General features: G+C 39.8%; 1 protein-coding gene across 3 annotated transcripts in view; it reads left to right on the forward strand.

The window, feature by feature from the left end:
* Positions 1 to 445: 445 nt before the first annotated feature.
* The window catches only part of ZNF354C (zinc finger protein 354C), a 28,455-nt gene continuing 6,311 nt past the window's right edge, over positions 446 to 22,589 (forward strand). Inside the window, exons 1-2 of one of the 3 annotated variants that reach the window (XM_067032203.1) lie at positions 446 to 781; positions 2,073 to 2,160. In XM_067032203.1, the coding sequence (XP_066888304.1) occupies positions 2,128 to 2,160 (33 nt within the window). In that variant the 5' untranslated portion in view covers positions 446 to 781; positions 2,073 to 2,127. Of the gene's footprint in view, positions 782 to 1,986; positions 2,161 to 10,694; positions 10,745 to 22,589 lie in introns of those variants that run through there. The other 2 variants (XM_067032202.1, XM_067032204.1) reach the window with 2 other exon arrangements.

Consider the following 22,589-nt stretch of genomic DNA (forward strand, 5'->3'; position numbering starts at 1 on the left):
GGAGCATCATGGACAAATCTTCCAAAATTCTGATCAAGTTCTCTTTTGTAAGCAGTGTTGGGTATGTGGGTGTTAATTTTATTATTCTTAAACGTACGTATACATACACTATCCGCTGGGTACACATTAAAATAATTTAAAATAAAACTAGCTGGTGGGAGCTACAACGCACTGACCTTAAAGGCGTCAAAATTCAGAGGTTTTATTCAAATAATTTTTGCCTGCCTAACAAGACAAGTCAGCATGCTGATTTAGGCAGCATACTTGGAGGAGACCACCCCCCCTCATTCGTCCCGCGAACGCTCCCTGCAAAGCGGCCCCTACGGATACCGTGGCACCAAGAACTCTCCAGAGGCGAGAACTTTCACCTCTCGGAAGTGGCCAGCGCCAGCGGTGCACCCTAGGAAGTGTAGTCGGCGCGGGGCCAGAGGAATGCCGGGAGTCGTAGTTCTCCTGGGTTCGCGGGGCTGCGGGGACGGCTCGCGGCCTTTCTGGGTCTTTTGGCGCGGGTGATCCCGGCACTGCTAGGGCACCGTGCCTGGGACTGAGAAGCTCCCGGTTGCCTCTTTCGGGTGGCGGTCGGAGCCAGCGCCTGTGACCGTCTGAGGTGGCAAGTGTGCGGGCCGGGCGGGGACGCGCGCTGGTGCACCAGGGAGACACCACGGGCGGGTGGGTCTGGAGGCTGTCTACACGGCCCGAGCCACGGTGCTTCGAGGGCGTCGCTCCCTCCCTCCCCACCCCCCCTACCCCCCAGACTCGCGGGGAGGGAGCGCCTTTCCAGGTGAGCTGGGGCGGGCCCGGGACTGCTGTCAGTGGGGGTCTTTTGTGGCTGGCTTTTCTGAGACTTCTAAATGAAACAGACAATGAAAACAATAGCTAATGCCTATGGAGACTTTATGTGTGCCAGGCACTAGTCTGGCGCCTTGGATGAATTAACTCATTTCATCCTCAGATAACAGGTAGGTCCCCGTTTTACAGACGAAGAAAATGAGGCACAGAGTGAACAGGTAATTTGCCACATTTAATTGGGGCCTTGGACTCAGACGATGATCACTTTTTGCCTCTACTACTTACCAGTTTTGTTTCTTTGGACAGGTCACTAGACTCCCTGGTTCTCAGTCTTCCTCACATCCGTAATACGGAGTAGCAATACTTTTTAGAGTCGTTGTGAGGATTAAATAATACATGTAAAGCATGCAAGATTCCTGGTGGGCAGAAGATGTGCATCATAGAGTAACTATGATACTTGTACAGCAGCTTCCCTCCCCTGCCTGAGTTTACACAGCATACTCCGCTTGTTGAGCTTTCATGCCAGGTGCTATACCTGTAGAACCCGCTGCAAACTTAGGCGGCCAATGCAGGCAGCTGTGGCCACGGCTCTTCTCTGACGGTTGTCTGGCTGCTCCTCTTACCTTGCTTTCCCTGTTGGGGTTTGTATATGAAGAGCAAAGGACTATTTGGAGCTGTGGATGCTGCAAGCGGTGGCACCTGTGGAATTTGTGTTTAGGAGTGGCAACCAGTATGGAGTGCATTGTGTGAGAGTTCCCTAGGAAGAACACAGCACTCCAGGAAGGAGCCACTCAGGAGCGCCTGCGTTGGTCATTCCGCAGAGAAAGAGAGGACACATGTGGGCAAGTTCCTTTATTGTGGTTTCTTCAGGAAGGAAAAGGTGAGGCAGGGCAAATGGGCTTAGGATTGGCTAGCTATGTTTGAAAGTGGGAGCCCAGGAATCTCACGCTCGCTGTGACTGTCTGAGTGTGTAGTTTAAAGCTATCTAAAGGACTCCAGAAATCTGTGGTGAGTCACAATTTGCTTAGATGTAGCCAATAGATCCCAGATGGATGTTAAAACATCAGTTTATGGAAATTAGAAGTATGGTTAATACAGGAGGAGGTGGAGGTTGGCAAATTGTCTTAGAACTTCATTGGCTTAGTAGGCACACACTTGGTTTGCATCATTTATGTGGGGTGGCTTTGTAGGGACCTGATGGACATTATGGGTGGCTGTAACTTCCTTTCTCCAAGCCATCCCTTGATGCCAGAGTTCTTCACAATACCTTTTTCTCTCTGCAGACCTACCTTGTCAAGCACTCTGCTCTCCCTTGACGGGAAAACTAAGAAGGAAAGAATGGCTGTGGATTTGCTGCCTGTTCAGGTGACAGTAAGTAAATTTTGTCTTTTTAATGAATTGCCTTCTGTGTTCAGAGATGGTGGACATATTTCCATTCTTTGTCCAGGTACTTTGCTTTCCAGTGAAAACTATTGAGAATCCAGAGCCTGATAGGTTTTTCCCATGGTCCTGGCCTTATCGAGGGGTTGCTGAGGAATGTGCATCCTCTGTCCCCAGACAGAGGTCACTCTTAATTCACCCCAAAGTCACTTCATGACCAAAGATTGAGTCAGCTCTGAACATAGGCTTCCAGATAGGATAAGTGCTTGGTGAGGAGTATGGAGTATTAGGGAGTCTTTATCTTCACAGATGATATAGTGTCACTTGGAGCAAAGCCATGGAAGGGCCAAAAGAGACACCCTCAACAGATATTTGTTGAGTATGACAATGTACAGGATACTGTGTAGGGCACTGGAGGTACAAAGAGGAAAGTTGTTATTTCTGTCTTCAGGGAGTTTTTGGTCCTGATCTTAGGAATGAATGTCCAAGAAGATTCAGGGAAGAGATTCAAGAAGTGGAGTTATTTTGAGCTAATACTAAAGGTCAGGACTGATACCTGATGGGCATCACAGAAGGAGTTCAATGTGGCCTGGGCTCTGAGACTGGCACTGGGGAGGACAGTGTGCTCCCTCCTTCTTGGGAGTTCCTCTGTCTAGTGCAACTGTGATGCTAAACCATCCAAATGTCCCTCTCAGCTATCTGACTGATGCCTCTATCTCCTTCTATGATTGTTTTTTCCCTGCTATTTCAGACTCCCCTCCTGGGCTCTTGTTTTTTGGTCTTTCCCCTTTTGAGATCTGTTTTCATTACTTAACCCTCACTTTTCTGAGGATCTTTCTCAAATCTCTCTCCCCAGGCCTGAACTTTTTCCTAAAGATCCAGTCTGTCATTCCCAAACTCTTATACAATATTTCCACATGGAAGTCCCATCTTGCCCCCAATACCAGCTTCCTTTCCTTCTGTTTGTCACTCGCTGCTTTTCTAAAAAGTAATGGTAGTCCACAGGTTAAAAATGTGGACTCTAGAAGTTGATTTTATGAGTTCACATGCAGGCTAGAGATGTGACTGGGCAAAATATTTTCTCCCTCTGTGCCTCATTTCCTCATTTGTAAGTGTGGTTAGTAATACACATGCCTCATTTAATCCTTACAAGAGGGCTGCTAATATCTGCATTTTACACATGAGGAAACTGAGGCACAGAGAAGCAAGTAACTTAATCAAGGTTGTACAGCTGGCTTTTGAACCCCGACAAAACAGTCTATACAGTTAACATGCTCTAAGAAAGTATATGTAGGGCTTCCCTGGTGGCGCAGTGGTTGAGAGTCCGCCTGCCGATGCAGGGGACACGGGTTCGTGCCCTGGTCTGGGAAGATCCCACATGCCGCGGAGCGGCTGGTCCCGTGAGCCATGGCTGCTGAGCCTGCGCGTCCGGAGCCCGTGCTCCGCAACGGGAGAGGCCACAACAGCGAGAGGCCCGCGTACCGCAAAAAAAAAAAAAAAAAAAAAAAAAAAAAAAAAGAAAGTATATGTAAAGTGCTAAGAACAGCTCATAGTACATATTAAATCTCAGTAAATGCTGGCTGTCACTACCATTAGTAACAGCAGCAGCAGCAGCATTATTTTAGGACCTGCCAAATTTGGTACATATTTCCTCACTAGGCTAGACTTTACTTTGATTCTTTAATTATAAGAAGATGGGTGTTTCAGGAAACCAAAATATAAAACCAGCAAAATGCAGTGCAAAGCAAAACCCAGCTTTCACTGTCTGAGCTTTCCCACATTCCCAAGCTGGAGAGACTGACTTGATTTTAGCTAAAGAAAGATGTAGAGAAGTATGTTTGCAACTCAGAGCCAGTTTTTGTGGACCACTAATTCAGTATCTAACCCTTTTGATTAAGTCTCTTAGAGACCCCGAGGTGACCCAGTCACAGATCTCATTACCCCATTTGAATCAGTTCAGTGGTAATATTCAATATCAACTTCTTTCCTCATTAATGGTCCTCAGAGGTGAACTTCTCTCTACTGTCTGTTGGAAAAATCAAATAGCAAATAAACAATTTTTGGAAAAAGCAGGATATTTGCAGATTTTACAAATATTCCTTATTCTCTTCTATTTCCATGCAGCATATAATTTATCTTGTGGGGAAAATATACATAGGACTTGGTGTTTATTGATTTATAGTCATAGTTTGTCAATTAACTTTTTTTTGCAGTAAATCAGTATTTGTTTTTGTGATTGTCACTATTTTTTAAATTATTTTTTTAGGATAGTTTTAGATTTAGAGAAAAATTGCAAAGATAGTACCGTATACCCTGCACCTAGTTTTCCCTATTACTAACATCTTCGATTATTATGAAACATTTGTTGTAATTAATGAGCCAGTATTGATATACTATCATTAACTAAAGTCCATACTTTATTCAGATTTCTTTAGTTTTTATCTAAAGTCCTTTTTCTGTTGCAGGATCCCACCCAGGGTACCATATTATGTTTAGCTGTCATGTTTCCTTAGGTTCCTCCTGGCTCTCAGTTTCTCAGCCTTTCCTCATTTTTGATGACCATAACAGTTTTGAGGAGTATTGGTTAGATGTTTTGTAGAATGTTCCTCTATTGTGATTTGTGTGATGTTTTTCTTAATGTTAAGCTGAAGTTATAGGTTTTGGGGAGGAAGACCACAGAGGTAAAGTGTAATTCTCATCACATCATCAAAACTACATATTAAATAACATGACTCATCACTGTTGATAGTGACCTGATCACCTGACTGAAGTGTGTTTGCCAGGTTTCTCCACGGTAAATTTCCTCTCTTTTTCCATCTTCCCACACTGTCCTCTTTGGAAAGAAGTCACTATGTGCAGCCCACACATAGGGAGTAGAGAGTTACGCTCCATCTCCTTGAGGGCAGAGAATCTACATAAATTATTTGGAATTCTAAATGGAGGATTGTCGCTTCTCCCCCACTTATTATCAGTATAGACTCACAGATGCTTATTTTATATTTTGGGTTATAATCTAATACTGCTTTATTTTGTTGCTCACATTGTTCCGTCTTTGGCCAGTGGGAGCTCTTTCAGTTTGTTCCTCTGTCCCTTTGACATACCCCATCACTGTGTAGTTTTTTGTTTTGTTTTTGGAGCACTTCCTTACTTTTGGTACTGTAAGGTGCTCTAGGCTTATTTTGTGTATTCCCTGGCCCAGTACCAGAATCATCTATTTCTCTAGTAGCCTTGGTTTCTTTTCTTGGAGAATCGTATTAGAAAGCAAGATTTGGGCCTTAGGTTTACTCATTGCTACTGGGGTTTCTTTGCTTTTAGATCCTTTCAGCTGACAGAGCAAGGGAATATATGTATATACTAACCTCTGTGTGTGTGTATAAATATTTCTATATGTAACCATGTGTGTGTGTATGTGTGTGTGTATATTTCTATATGTAACCACTTGTGTCTGTGTTAAGCTACATATTAGTTCATACTAATGTCTCCAACTCTAATTTATTACCACACTGATCATTCTAGCCTGCTCCCCTTCCTTACCTATAACCTGCCATTCCAACAACAGTGAGAAACCTAGCTCCCACCATCTGCCATCCTTTGACTTTAACCATTCAGTTCCAGTCTGCATGTGTAGTAGTATCTGAATTGTTAATCCATACTGCCCAGAAAACTACTTTATTAACCAGAGTACAGTACTTATGTGCAGTTCCTTTTGTCTTACAGACTCCACTCATTTCCAAAGTTAGTAAGGTCAGCATCTTTTCCACCACCTCCTTCACTGGTTTTTGTCATATATTTGTATTATATTTAGATCATTGTGTCAGATTCTGTGTTCCATTCTGGGACCCCTCAACATCCTAAATGATTTTTTTAAATTTGCGTACATTAAGTTTAACTCTTTGTGTTGTAAACTTCTATGAGTTTTCAAAAATGCCTTGTGTCATGTATCCACCATTACAATATCATACAGAATAGTTTCACTAAAAATTTCCCTTTGCTTCACCTATTCAACCATCTTCCCCTGCCCCACTCCAAACTTCTGGCAACCGCAAATCTTCGTACTGTCTCTACATATCATTAATACTTCTTTATTTTAAATTAATGGTTGTCCTGCAGTTTACAGTATAAATTACCACTAATCTAAGTCTACCTTTGAATAATACTATATTACTTCCTAGGTATTACAAATACCTTGTAATAGAGTAATCCCAATTCCTCCTACCCGTCCCTTATGGCATTACTATCAGTCATTTTACTCATCATATGCTATAATCACCCAACTCATTGTTATTATTACTTTAAGCAAACAGTTATCTTTTAGATCAACTAAGAATAAGAAAATACCTTGACTTATTTCTTTGTCACTCTTCCTTAATGTAGATTCACTTTTCTGACCTGCATTATTTTCTTTTCTCCCTGAAGAACTTGGTTCTTCATTTTCTTGCATGGCAGGTCTGCTGGTAATGAAGTTTTTGCTTGTTTGAGAAAGTTTATTTCTCATGCCTTTTGAATTCCTTGAATATGGAATTGTAGATTGGCATTTTCTTTAAATATTTCTCTTCTTATTTGTGTGGTTTCTAATGAGAAAATCCACTGTAATTCTTATCCTTGTTCCTCTATGGGTAACATGTGTTTTCTCCTTGTCTTTGGTTTTTGGCATTTGAATATGATATGCTTAAGTGTACATTTTTGTTATTTATCCTTTTTGGCATTCTCTGGACTTCCTGGATCTGTGGTTTGGTGTCTGTCACTAATTTTGGAAAATTCTCGGCCATTATTATTTCAAATATTCCTTTTATTTTATTCTCTTTTTCTTCTCCTCCTGGTATTCTAATTATCAAGTAATTTTAAATGATCAAATTTAAATGTATTTTTAACATGGGAGGATAATATATCAATAAGAAACTTAAGGGCATGAAACAATAATCATTTATTATTTTTCACAGTTTCTCTGGGTCAGGAATGCAGACAGACAGCAGAGACAACTTACCTCTCCTGTACAAAGCCTGGGGTCTCAGCTGAAAGACTCAAAGGTTAGAGGCTAGAATCATCTGAAGTGTCTTTCATTCACATGTATAGTAGTTGATGCCAGCTCCTGGCTGAAACCTTAGCTAGGGCTGTTGGATTAAACATCCACTTGTAGTCCCTTTGTGTGTCTTGGGCTTACAATATGGTGGCCAGATTCCAAGGGTGAACGTCAAAGGAGCCAGGTGGAAAGCGTATTCTTTCCTCAGAAGTCACATAACATTACTTCCACTGAATTCTGCTGGTCACGGCACCTAGAATTCCCTGCACAGATTGAAAGGAAGGAAACATAGACCTCATTTCTTGGTGGGAGAAGTCAATGTCACATTATAGAAGAGCATGTGATATGGGAGGTATATTGGTGTGGTCATCTTGGGAAAGTACAATCTGCCACATCTGTCAGAATTAAAAATGCACATATACTTTGAGCCAATAGTTCAACCTCTACCAGTTTATCTTGTAAATATAGATGTACACATACCCAGAGATATCTGCATGAGAATGGTCATTGTGCATTGTATGTGACAGCAAAAAACAGAAACCATCTAAATACCCATCAATAAAGGTAAATAAGTTTTGGTATCTGTACAATGGCATATATCATGTAGTTGTTAAAAACAATAACGTTTGTATATGCAGATGTGGCAAGATCTGTAAGATACAAGTTAAACATTCAGAATTTTTCCGTTAAAAACAAGAGTACATATGTGTATTTGCACAAAACATTTCTGGAAAGAAAGAAGAAAAACTTGATACCAGTTACCTATAGGATGGAGCTTCTAACATATCACTGTGTGCTCTTTTGTGCTCTTCATATTCTTTAGCATGTGTCTGTTTTCCTCTTGTTTAAATAAATGGCCAAAAGAACACATAGATGTGCAATTGGATATGAATTTTGTAATATGTTCTTAAAACATGAATAAAACCTATCTGTAATAGGATTTAGTGTGATATATATTTTGTTCTTTTTGTTTTCAGTTTTATTCAGATTTTTCTGAAGTGTTTATGTTTAATCTGTGAACTTTTTAAAAAGCTAATGAAATTTAAAAAGAAAAAGAATGTCATTTTGGTGGGAGTGTTCTAAGGCCCGGGGAAAAGGGACTGGAAGTAAAGATAGAATATGGGGTTGCCATGGGTATTCTGCTTACAGCAGCAAGAAGCCTGCTCAGGCTGCTGTAACAATATGTCACAGGCTTAAGCAAAAGAAATTTATTTTCTCACAGTCCTAGAGGCTACAAGTCTAAGATCAAGATGTTGGCAGGTTTGGTTTCTTCTGAGGCCTGTCTGCCTGGCTTGTAGAAGGCTGCATTCTCACTGTGTCCTCACATGGTCTTACCTCTGTGCATGTGCCTGTCTGTGTCCTAATCTCCTCTTATAAGGACACCAGATATACTGAATTAGGGCCCAATCTAAAGACCATCTTTTAACTTAATTACCTCTTTAAAGACCTTAACTCCAGATTCTGAGGGTACTAGAGGTTAGGACTTAAACATATGAATTGGGTGGGAGGGACATAATTCAGCTCATAATTAAGCCCTTTCATTGGGTGCTATAGAAAGATTGCTTTTCCTACCATCCCATTCATTCTTTCAATTCAAACATATTTGACATAGTTCTCTGGCCTCTCTCTGTAAGACCTTTCCTGTGATCTCTGGATTATAGAGTGCGTGGTCCGTAAGCCTAATAAAGGCTAGGCTGAGGCAGAATCTCTGAGCCCATGGCTGACCCTGGTTCTAAACACCCAGGTCACCTGTTCTAGTCCCAGCAGAGCTAAGCAGCTCTTCTCAAGGAGGCCATGACCCAGAACTAGAAATTTAAGTAAATAGGGAGTTAGCATACAGCAGTTATTTTTTGACTGCATAACATCTAAACCATATTCCTGTGTTTGGGGAATTCTCCTCTTTTCCTGTCTTAGTAGGAAAGAGAGACCACTTCACATTTGAGAGGCTAAAATGACCATATACTTGATTTTCCATCTTCCCTATACATCAAGTACAGGTGTGTGATCCAAGTTTGGTTATTTAGTTGTGCTCACCGTGGATTTGAGTCAGAAGCTAGGAATGTAAAGGAACAGGAACAATTTAGAGTGCACTCTGGTGGTTGTGGCAGCAGTAGTAACATTGAGTTTGTAGAGGAAGGAGGAGGAGGAGCTCAGCAAAAGTAGAGTCTGTCGGGCTTCCCTGGTGGCGCAGTGGTTGAGAATCCGCCTGCCGATGCAGGAGACACGGGTTCGTGCCCTGGTCCGGGAAGATCCCACATGCCGCGGAGCGGCTGGGCCCGTGAGCCATGGCCGCTGGGCCTGCGCGTCCGGAGCCTGTGCTCCGCAACGGGAGAGGCCACAACAGTGAGAGGCCCGCATACCGCAAAAAAAAAAAAAAAAAAAAGTAGAGTCTGTCTACTGGGTGTGGGAGTGGTGGTAAGGCTGTACCATCCACTTTTCAATAGCAATAGTGTTCTCACAAGTCTGGCTTTCTAGTGTGATCCTGACTGTAGTCCAGAATGTTGCCTGGCCTCCCTGGTTTATGCTCATTTTCCAAGCCTAGTTCTGTGATTATCAATGCTCTTACAGCTCCCCTGTCCATTTTCTTTGTACATGAGCCAAAGTCCATTTCTGTTGCTTGAAACTGAAGAAACTCGACAGATATACTTCTTATGAAGCTACCTGCTGAAACCCAGAGTTTTATTTTACATCTTTAAAATACAGTGTTTCTTTTTTTAAAAAATTACTTACTTAATTAATTAATTTTTGGCTGCGTTGGGTCTTCATTGCTGCGCGCAGGCTTTTCTCTAGTTATGGTGAGTGGGGGCTACTCTTCATTGCAGTGCGTGGGCTTCTCATTGTAGTGGCTTCTCTTGTTGTGGAGCATGGGCTGTAGGCTCAAGGGCTTCAGTAGTTGTGGCACTTGGGCTCAGTAGTTGTGGCGCACGGGCTTAGTTGCTCTGCAGCATGTGGGATCTTCCCAGACCAGAGCTCGAACCCTTGTCCCCTGCATTGGCAGGCAGATTCTTAACCACTGCACCACCAGGGAAGTCCCACCAGTGTTTCTAAATGGGGTCATTTTAGCATTTTGGATGGAACCATCTTTCATTGTGCAGGACTGTCTTGAGCATATTTAAATGATTAGCGACCTCGATCCCTTCCCTTAAATGCCACTAGCACCTCCCTTAGTCATTGTGAGAAACAAAAAGGCCCTCACCCATCTCCAAACTTAACCTGGGGAAGGGGGAGGATACCATACACTCATGAGAACAACAAGTCTAGATGATTGATATCTTTCAGGTCTGCATTTCTAGGATTCCATCATTTTGTTATTTCTTAATATCTCATGAACTTGCCTAGACTCACTGAATATTTTGTTTTATACTTAAAAAGTAATACATGGGCTTCCAGCTTCTGACAATAGAAGAATAGCTCCTATCTGACCAATTCATCTGTGGATGAGAACCAAACTCTGGACAAAATATGAGAAACAACCACCTGAAGGCATTGAAGAGAAACCAAAAGCAGACAAATTCTGGACAACTGTCTACATTTGGCTGAAGAGACTGTCACAGGGTAAATATTCTAGTTTTTACAGCCTTTGCCTAGGGGCAGGCCACAGTCAGCACCAACAGAATGGTTAAAACTTGATTAGAAACCTGTAGTCCTACTATCATGAAGAATCACAAGACAGAGTTTGGGGCAACCTTAGCATCTGGAAAGTGGAGGGGCCTTAAAAAGGAGAGAGCCAGAGAGGGGGAGCCCTGTATTCTGTGCATAAACTCTGCCCAAATCTCTGGCTGACCCCTGAACCACACCATGCACAGGACAGACTCACAGTAACCCAACAAAGAACTGAAGAGAGATTTTTGCTGCTGCCTATTACTGAGATGACCAGAGTTTGAAATTTGAGCACTGCTAAATTAACTACCTGCTTAAAAAAAAAAATCATTACTTCTTAAAGAAACATAACAAAATCCAGAGTCTACATTATAAACTATACAATGTCCAGGAGAAGGTAGACATATGAAGAAATGGGAAAATGTGACCAATATTCAAGAGAAAGACAATCAGCAGAGACCAAACCCAAGATGACTCAGATGCTGGAATTAGTGGGCAGATTTTATTTTTTTAAATTTTTATTGGAGTGTAGTTGATTTACAATGTTGTGTTAGTTTCAGGTGTACAGCAAAGTGAATCAGTTATACATATACATATATACACTCTTTTTTAGATTCTTTTCCCATATAGGCCATTGCAGAGTATTGAGTAGAGTTCCCCGTGCTATACAGTCGGTCCTTATTAGTTACCTATTTTATATATAGTAGTATGTATATGTCAATCCCAATCTTCAAATTTATGTCTCTCCCACTCTTTGCCCCCTGGTAACCATAAGTTTGTTTTCTACGTCTGTAACTCTATTTCTGTTTTGTAGATAAGTTCACTTTGTACCCTTTTTTTAGACTCCACATATAAGCATTATCGTATGATATTTGTCTTTCTCTGCAGCCGGCCCATGGAACATTCTCCAGGATAGATCATATCTTGGGTCACAAATCTAGCCTTGGCAAATTTAAGAAAATTGAAATCGTATCAAGATTTTAAAACCACTGTTATAACTATGTGCAGGGATTTAAAGGAAAATATGCGTGCAATAAATAAGTCAATAGGAAATCCAAGCAGAGAACTAGAGACTATGAAAAAGTAATAGAAATTTTGTAACTGAAGAATAAAATATCTGAAACATAAAAAGAATCACTGAATAAGCTTAACCTTTGGAAATGAACATAAGAAAATGTTAGTAAACTTGTAGTTATATCAACAGAAAATGTCCTAACTGAAGAATAGGGATAAAAAGCTTCAGTTACCAGTAAAACAGTGTTACAGGTCTAAGATACATGTAGTTGGAATTCAAGAAGAGGAGAGAGAGAGAGAGAATGGGACATAAAATATATTGAAAGGAAATAATGGCCAAAATTTTCCCAAATTTGTTTAAAAAAAACCCTAAAACATATATTTACAGATTGACTACACTCACTGAACCTCAAGCAGAATAAATACAAAGGAAACCACAGCTAGACACATCACTGACCAATGCTGTGCAATAGCAATATAACGTGAACCCAGATTGACTACACTCACTGAACCTCAAGCAGAATAAATACAAAGGAAACCACAGCTAGACACATCACTGACCAATGCTGTGCAATAGCAATATAACATGAACCATGAATACAAGCCACATATGTAATTTAAAACTTTTTGGGGAGCGGATCCAGATGGCAGAGGAATAGGATGTGGACCTCACCTTCTCCGCACAGATACATCAAAAATACATCTACATGTGGAACGACTCTCACAGAACATCTACTGAATGCAGGCAGAAGACCTCAGACCTCCAAAAGGGCAAGATAGGACAAAAGGAAAAAAAAGAAAGAGAGAAGCAAATGGTACAGGACCTGCACCACTGGGAGAGAGCTGTAAAAGAAGAAGGGTTTCCACAAATGGAGAAGTCCTCTCAGTGGTGGGGAGGTCAGCCAGGACACAGGGGGAGCTTTGGCACCTCAGAGGAGAGCACAGCAGCAGGTTTGCAGAGGACAAAGCAGAGAGACAGACCTGCACAGACAATTGGTGTTGACAAGCACTCCCCAGCCTGAGAAGCTCGTCTGCTGGGGTGGGCATGGGCTGTGTGCTGACATTCGGGCTTTGGAGGTCAGACCCTGGGGAGAAGACTAGGGTTGGCTGAGCAAAGATAGCCTGGGGGGGCTAGGGTGTGGTGTGCCACAACCAAGGGAGTCCAGGGAGAAGCCTGGGCCCACCAGAGAGGCAAGACACCATTGTTGGGGGGCATATGAGGAGAGGGGCATGCCCACCATAGGAACTTCTTTCTCCTAGTGCTCTCAGGCGGCAAGGCACTGCCTACACAAGCTACAGGGGCAGACACAAGCCACTGCTGCCATCTCAGACTCCAGAGGTTGGCATGGACCGCTGCCGCCACCAAGGGTCCTATGAGCAGGTGCAGGTCACTGTCCCTATCTTCCTGGGAGTATGCGCAACCTGCCAATGCCAGGCGTCCTGTGACCTGGTGCCAGACACTGCCCCCACCTCCCCAGGTGTGCATGCAACCTCCTGCAGCTGCCAAGAGTCCCACAGCCAAGTGCCATCCACTGCCCCTGCCTCCCCAGGAGTATGTGCAGCCAGCTGCCTCTGCTGAGGGACCCACAACTGGGAGCCAACTGCTGCCCCTGCCTTCCTGGGAGCGTGCGTGCAGGCCATGCACCTGCACACCCCCTATCAAGGGGATAATGGCCAGCACATGCTGAGAAAAGAGATGGCAAGCATCCAAACCAAAAACAGCCCTCACACTGAAAAAATATTAAACCCACACAAGCTATGCAGGGAAGCTCCCACATATAAATAGCCCTCCAAGACTACAGTAGATATTTGTTTCTCCTAAACTCACAGAATAAGAGAAATATAAGCAAAAGGAAGAAGCAGAGGAACCACTCTCAGTTAAAGACCAAGAGAATTCCCCTGAAGGAACAAACCATGAAACAGACCTCTTCAGTCTAACAGACAATGAGTTCAAAAAGGAGGCAATGAAAATAAGTAATTAAGAAAGGCTATTGACAGAAATGCAGATTACTGTGAAAAGGAACTAGAAACTATAAGGAGGAGCCAAGAAAAATTAGAAAATTCATTTGCTGAGATGAAAGCTGAGGTCAAGGCAAAGAAGAAGAATTATTAATGCAGAAGAAAGAATAAGTGACCTGGAAGATAGAATAATGGAAATTACCCAATCAAACAGCAGACAAAAGCTAAATGAAAAAAAATGAAAGCAATATGAGACATATGGAATAATATAAGGTAGGCCAATCTATGCATAGTAGGGATTCCAGAAGGAGAAGAAAGAGAAAAGGGGATTGAAAATGTATTTGAAGCTATTATGGCTGAAAACCTCCCAAACATAAAGAAGGAAACAGATATTCAGATCCAGGAAGCACAGAGTGTCCCAAATAAGATGAACCCAAACAGACCTACACCAAGACATATTATAACAGAATTGGCAAAAGTTAAAGAGAGGATTCTAAAGGCAGCAAGAGGAAAAACAAAGAGTTAATTACAGGGGAACCCCCATAAGGCTATCAGCTGATTTCTGTACAGAAGCAATGCAGGCCAGCAGGAAGTGACAAAATGTATTCAAAGGCTTGAAAGAGAAAAATTTCCAGCCTAGAATACTCTGCCAAGCAAGATTATCATTTAGAATAGGAGGAGAAATAAAGAAGTTCTCAGACAAGCAAAAACTAAAAGAATACAGCAATACTAAACCTATCCTAAAAGAAATACTGAAAGATCATCTCTAGAAAAGAAGCAAGAAGATATAGGAAGGAGGAAATCACAATTGGAAAGTAAATCACTTAAATTAGCTAGTATACAGATCAAAAAGAAAAAAAAGCTATTTGTGAAAGCAATGATTAAACACAAGAAACAGCAAAAGGATAGACATGAAGATGTAAGAAGGGACATCAAAATAATAAAACATGGGGAAGGAGAGTAAGAAAATGCAGATTCTTTTTCTTTTTATTTTTTTGAATATGTTTGAGACTGTATGACTATCAGTCTAAAGCAAGCAGATATAGGAAGGGGTTAACATACTTGAAAAATGGGACAACCTACAAATCAAAAACATACAGTAGACTCACAAAAACCAAAAAGAAGAGAACACAAATATAAAATAAAAGGAAATTATCAAATCACAAAAAGAAAAAGGAACAAAGAAGAAACAAAGAATCTACTGGAAAATAAGGTTGAAATGGCAATAAATACATATGTGTCAATAATTACCTTAAATGTCAATGGACTGAATACTCCAATCAGAAGACATAGAGTGTTAGACTGAATAAAAAACACCAAGAGCCTACAATCTGCTGCCTACAGGAGACCCACCTTAGGGCAAAGGACATAAATAGTTTTTTTTTTTTTTTAATTTGGTTCTAGGTCTAAGTTTCGGCAGGCAAGCTCCTTAGTTGCAGCAGGTGGGCTCCTTAGTTGTGGCTCGAGGGCTCCTTAGTTGCAGCTCACCAGCTACTTAGTTGTGACACATAGGCTCCTTAGTTTCAGCACACAGGCTCCTTAGTTGTGGCATGCAAACTCTTAGTTGTGGCATGCATGTGGGATCTAGTTCCCTGACCAGGGATTGAACCCAGGCCCCTGCATTGGGAGTGTGGAGTCTTAACCACTGAGCCACCAGGGAAGTCCCAGGACACACGTAGATTGAAAGTGAGGGGGTGGAAAAAGATATTTCAGGCAAATGGAAATGACAAGAAAGCAGGAGTTGCAATACTCACATCAGACAAAGTAGACTTTAAAGACTATAAAGAAAGATAAAGAAGGACACTATATAATGATAAAAGGATCAATACAAATAGAGGATGTTACCTCATCAACTTATATGCACTTAATATAGCAGCACCCAAATACATAAAACAAATACCTACAAACATAAAGGGAGAAATCAGTGGGAATACAATAATATGGGAGACTTTAACACCCCACTCACATCAATGGACAGATCTTCCAGATAGAGAATCAGTAAGGCAACAGAGATCCTAAATGATACAATAGAACAGTTAGACTTAATTGATATTTTCAGGACGTTACATCCAAAACAAAACAAAACAGAGTATTCTTTTCAAGTGCACACAGAACATTCTCTACGATTGACAACATACTAGGGCACAAAACTAACCTCAGCAAACTTAAGAGTATAGAAATTATTTCAAGTGTCTTCTCTGATCACAATGGCATGAAACTAGAAATCAACCACAGGAAAAGAAATGAGAAAAAAATGACTACATAGAGACTAAACAACATGCTACTAAAAATCCAGTGGGTCAATGAGGAAATCAAAAAGAAAATTTAAAAAAAATACCTTGAGACAAATGTCAATGAAAACACAACCATACAAAATCTATGGGATGCAGCAAAAGCAGTTCTTAGCTGGAAGTTCACAGTGATACAGACCATCATCAAAAAAACAAGAAAAATCTCTAGTAAACAACCAAACCTACCACCTAAAAGAATTAGAAAAAGAAGAACAAACAAAACCTAAAGTCAGCAGAAGGAAGGAAATAATAAAGATCAGGGAGGAAATAAATAAAATAGAGATTTTTTTTTAAAGTAGAAAAAAATCAATAAAACCAAGAGCTGGTTCTTTGAAAGGGTAAACAAAATCGAAAAACCTTTGGCCAGACTCACCAAGAAGAAAAGAGAGAGAACCCAAATAAACAAAATAAGACATGAAAAAAGAGAAATCTCAACTGATACCGCAGAAATACAAAAAACCATAAGAGAATACTATGAACAATTATATGCCAACAAATTTGACAACCTAGAAGAAATGGACAACTTTCTAGAAACATACAGCACACTGAAATTGAATCAAGAAGAAATAGATGATTTGAACAGAGCAATCACTAGACGTGAAATAGAATCTGTAATTTAAAAAACTCCTTACAAACAAAAGTGCAGGACCAGATGGCTTCACAGGCAAATTCTACCAAACATACAAAGAAGAACTTAAACTGATTCTTTCCAAACTCTTCCAAAAGATTGAAGAGGAGGGAATACTCCCAAAGACATTCTTTGAAGCTGTCATCACCCTGATACCAAAACCAGACCAAGACACCACTAAAAAGGAAAATTATATTCATCTTTGATGAATACAGATGCAAAAAATCTCAACAAAATATTAGCAAACCAAATCCAACAACACATAAAAAGATCATACACCATGACCAAGTGGGATTCATCCCAGCTTCACAAGGATGGTTCTACATTTGCAAATCAATCAATGTAATACACCACATTAACAAAAGAAAAGTAAAAAACCACATGACCATCTCAATAGATGCAGAAAAAGCGTTTGACAAATTCAACATCTATTCATGATAAAAACTCTTACAAAAGTGGGAATAGAGGGAACATATCTGAACTTAATTAAAGCCATTTATGACAAAACAACAGCCAATATAATACTCAATGGTGAAGAGCTAAAATCCTTCCCACTAAAATCTGGAACAAGACAAGGATGCCCATTCTCACCACTTCTATTCAACATAGTATTGGAAGTCCCAGCCACAGCAATCAGACAGAAAAAGAAATAAAAGATATCCAGATTGGAAGGGAAGAGGTAAAATTGTCATATGCAGATGACATGATAGTATATATAGGAAACCCTAAGGACCCAACACAGAAACTACTAGATCTAATAAATGAATTCAGCAAAGTAGCAGAATACAAGATTAACATTCAAAAATCAGTTGCATTCTTCTTTCTTTTTTTTGGCTGTGTCGGGTCTTCGTTGTGGCATGCGGGATCTTTTGTTGTGGTGTGCGAGCTCTTCATTGCAGCACATGGGCTTCTTGCTAGTTTTGGTATGCAGGTTTTCTCTCTCTGGTTGTGGCATGTGGGCTCCAGGGCACATGGGCTCTGTAGTTGTGGCATGTGGACTCCAGAGTGTGTGGGCTCTGTAGTTTGCGACACACAGGATCTCTAGTTGAGGAGAAGGCTCAGTAGTTGTGGTGTGTGGGCTTAGTTGCCCCACAGCATGTGGGATCTTAGTTCCCTGACCAGGGATTGAACCTGCGTCCCCTGCATTGGAAGGCAGATTCTTTACCACTGGACCACCAGGGAAGTCCCTTGGTTGCATTTCTGTACACTAAAAATGAAATATCAGAAAGGGAATGTAAAAAAAAAAAAACTTTTAAAGTAGCACCCCCCAAAAATAAAATCCCTGGAATAAACCTGACCAAGGAGGTGAAATACTTGTACGCTGAGAACAATAAGACATTAATAAAGGAAATTAAAGAGGATTCAAAGAAATGGAAAGATATCCCATGCTCTTGGATCGGAAGAAATAATATTGTTAAAATGGCATACTACCAAAAGCAATCTACAGATTTAATGCAATCCCTATCAAAATACCCATGACATTTTTCACTGAACTAGAACAAATAATCCAAAAATTTATATGGAACCATAAAACTCAGAATTGCCAAAGCAATCCTGAGGGGAAAAAAAGCAGGGGACATAACTCTCCCAGACTTCAGACAATACTACAGAGCTATAGTAATCAAAACAATGTGGTATTGGTACAAAAACAGACATATGGATCAATAGAACAGAATAGAGAGCCCAGAAATAAACCCACACAGTCAATTAATCTTCAACAAAGCAAGAATATAAAATGGGAAAAAAGATGGTCTCTTCAGCAAGTGGTGCTGGGAAAGTTAGACAGCTGCATGTAAATCAGTGAAGTTAGAACACACTCTCACACCATGCACAAGAATAAACTTAAAATGGCTTAAAGACATAAACATAAGACATGACACCATAAAAGTCCTAGGAGAAAGCATAGGCAAAACATTCTCTGACATAAATTGTACCAATGTTTTCTTAGGTCAGTCTCCCAAGGCAATAGAAATAAAAATAAACAGATAGGACCTAATCAAACTTGCAAGCTTTTGCACAGCAAAGGAAACCATTAAAAAAACCATTTAAAAATGAAAAAACAACCTAAAGAATGGGAGAAAAATTTGCAAATGATAGGACTGACAAGGGTTTAATCTTTAAAATATACAAACAGCTCATACAACTCAACAACAACATCAAAACAACCCAATTGAAAAATGAGCAGAAGACCTTAATAGACATTTCTCCAAAGGAGACATACAGATGGCCAGTAGGCACATGAAAAGGTGCTCAACGTCACTAGTTATTAGAGAAACGCAAATCAAAACTACAATGAGGTACCACCTCACACCGGTCAGAATGGCCAATGTTAAAAAGTTTACAAATAACAAATGCTGGAGAGGGTGTGGAGAAAAAGGAACCCTCCTACACTGCTGGTGGGGATGTCAGTTGGTGCAGCCACTGTGAAAAACAGTGTGGAGGTTCCTCAGAAAACTAAAAATAGAATTACCATATGATCCAGCAGTCCCACTCCTGGGCATATACCCAGACAAAACTATAATTCAAAAAGATACATGCACCCTATGTTCATAGCAGCACTCTTCACAATAGCCTAAACATGGAAACATGTCCATTGATGGATGAATGGATAAAGGAGATGTGGTACACATATACAATGGAATGCTACTCAGCCTTAAAAAAGAACAAAATAATGCCATATGCAGCAACATGGGTGCAACTAGAGATTATCGTACTAAGTGAAGTAAGTCAGAAAGAGAAAGACAAATATCACATGATATCACTTACATGTGGAATCTAAAATATGGCACATATGAACCTATCTACAAAACAAACAGATTCACATAGAGAACAGACTTGTCATTGCCAAGGGAGAGGAGGGTATGGGAGGGAAGGACTGAGAGTTTGGGATTAGCAGATTTAAACTATTATATTTAGGATGGAGAAACAACGAGGTCCTACTGTATAGTGTAGGGAACTATATTGAATATCCTGTGACATTCCATGGTGGAAAAGAATATAAAAAAAGAATGTCTATATGTGTATAATATAAAAAAGAACATCTATATGTGTATAATGAGTCACTTTGCTGTACAGCAGAGAGTGACACAACACTGTATATCAACTATACTTCAATTAAAACTTTTTAAAACTTTCTAGTAGTCACATTAAAAAATAAACAGAAGCAGATAAATTAACTTTAATATTTTACTTAACCCAGTATACCCCAAATATTATTATTTCAACATGTAATTAGTACAAAATTATTATTGAAATATCATATGTATATATATTTATTTGTGTATATATAAATATTTTCTAGTATATATTCTGGTGTGTGTTTTATATATAACAGCACATCACAATTCAGACTAGTCACATTTAAGGCACTTAATATCCATTTGTGGCTGGTGCCTATGTTAATAGGCAGAGAAGTCATAGACAAATCACTGAAAACCAAAGATTTTAAAGCAGACAGAAAAAAAAAATCACATTACATACAGAGAATCAATATGTGAATGTCCATTGGCTCCTCATGAGAAACAGCAGTGGCCAGAAAACAATAATGACCTTTTATATGCTGAAAGAAAAAAACTGTCAACCCAGAATTCTATAACCAATGAAAATATTCTTCAAGAATGAAGATGAAATAAAGGCATTTTCAGATAAAAGAAAACAAAGCAAATTCATTGTCAGCAGGCCTGCACTACAAGATATTCTAAAAGAAGTTCTTCAGATTAAAAGGAAATAATACCAGACCTAATGTTAGGAAGGAAATGAAGAGTATTAGAAATGGCTAAATATAAATATATATATATATTTATATTTGTCTGGATAAATATAAATATATTTATATTATAGAAATATATAACTAATTTTTCTTCTCAGTTTCTTTAAGATGATATGATTGTTTAAAGCAAAAGTATAATACTGTGTTATGGAATTTATCATGTAAGTGGATGTAATGCATATAACTACCGTGGATATAGAATTCATTTATGTCTGGACTGGAAAAGCTCTATCTTTATCTTTGGAAAAGCTCTATCTTTGTCTCCAGGGATGCCTGGATGGCTGTTTTTGATTCCTGGCTAAGATAAGGGAAGTGGATGTGGTCTTTAAATGCCACTGACCACCCCTGAGGTCATCTTCTTCACTGCTGGTTTGCAGCTGGCCTATATGGTTTGACAAGCCTTGCTTGATACACAGAAGGCCCCTGCTGAGCATTTCTCCTTTGAGCTCTCCCAAACTAAAATTTCTTATATAGCTCCAGAGACACAGCATAGTCTGTGCGTGCGGATTAGGGGAGATTGCACATGGAATATCTCTGACTTCCATAAAGACTTTCTTGCAGTCTTTGTCTTGCTGCATTGAACCTTTGCCTTCCATGAGTAGTCTCAGAGTGGTCTGATGAGTCCTGTCAACTATATGAACTGAGAAAATCTTTGTAATAACTATAGCATGAAGAAGAACCTTATATTTGCAAGGTTCTTGCATTCTATGTGAAATCATATATTAGCTCTAAATACACTATAAAGAATGTGTATTATAATTCTCAGCAACCACTAAAAATGCAAAGAGGTATAGCTAAAGGTGAACATGTAAATTAAAGTGGAATCTAAAAAAATTTCAAAACAAACATACACCCTGTAAAAAAAAGTAAGCCTAATTGAACGGTATAAAATAGTAGTGAAAGGTTGCTTTTCTGTCCCTTTCTAAAATATCAAAGAATAATCTGGGTGGACAGCTTGTTGTATTCTTCCAGATATTTTTGTATGCACATATGCATATATAGATAAAGAATGTTTCAACACATATAGACTGGCAGATTGCTTTTTCATATGAATCAGTAATATATCACAGTCAAATTCCAATGACAGGCATACAAATCTATCTCATTCTATTTAATGGCTATATAACATTTCATGGACTAAATGCAGTATAAATTGCTTATCTATTCCCTTATTGATAGATAACGTAGGTTGTCTTCAAATTTTCACCATTGTATTAGTTTCCCATTGTTGCTGTAACAAATTACCACAAACTCTATGGCTTAAAACGACATAAATTTATTCTCCTACAGTTGTGGAGGTCAGAAGTGTGAAATCAGTTTCACTGGCTTAAGGTCCAGTTCTCAGCAGGGCTGGTTCTTTCTGGAGGCTCTGGGGTGAAAATCTGTTTCCTGGCCTTGTTTTCACCTTCTGGTGGCCCCCTATGTTCCTTGGTTTATGGCCCTTTCAACCATCTTCAAAGCATATCACTTCAGTCTCTGCTTCCATCATCATATACCTTCTCTTCTTCTGACTCTGATTCCTTTTGTGTTCTTCTTATAAGGACCGTTATAGATCCCCCTGGATAATAATCCAGAATAACCGCCCCCTCTCAAAACACTTCAACAGATCCTCAGAGTCCCTTTGTCCTACGTATAATGTTTACAGGTTTATTATTCAGCCTACCATAACCATTAACTTAAAAGTAATGTTTTCGTGAACATCCTCGAACAAGTATCCCTACACAGTTGTGTGATTATTCCTTGTTGTAGAATCCTAGAAGTATTTAGAAATGCAAGGTCAAAGTAATATACCTTTTACATTTTGATAGATTCTCAACAAAATACCCACTAGGCCTTGTACTGTTACTCCCTTAGACTCTTTCATACAAGAATTGGTGGCTGTCCAACCTCTGCTTTCTTACATTTTGGGGTTTAACTGGTATTCTCTTGGAAGAACTTACCTTCTCAGCAGTTCCCTTTTGCACCTCTATAGTCTTGCAGTTACTTTGGTTCTTTTAATTTTCATAGTCAATGGAAACCCATCTGACTATATCTTAGAGACCTGTCTATCTGAATTCAGTTAGGAGCTCCACCACTCTAAAAGTTTGACCTTGGGAAGATTTTGTAACCTTTCTGAACTGTTTCTTTATCTGCAAAATG

Source organism: Kogia breviceps, chromosome 4 (assembly GCF_026419965.1).
Source record: "Kogia breviceps isolate mKogBre1 chromosome 4, mKogBre1 haplotype 1, whole genome shotgun sequence".
Lineage (NCBI taxonomy): Eukaryota > Metazoa > Chordata > Mammalia > Artiodactyla > Physeteridae > Kogia > Kogia breviceps.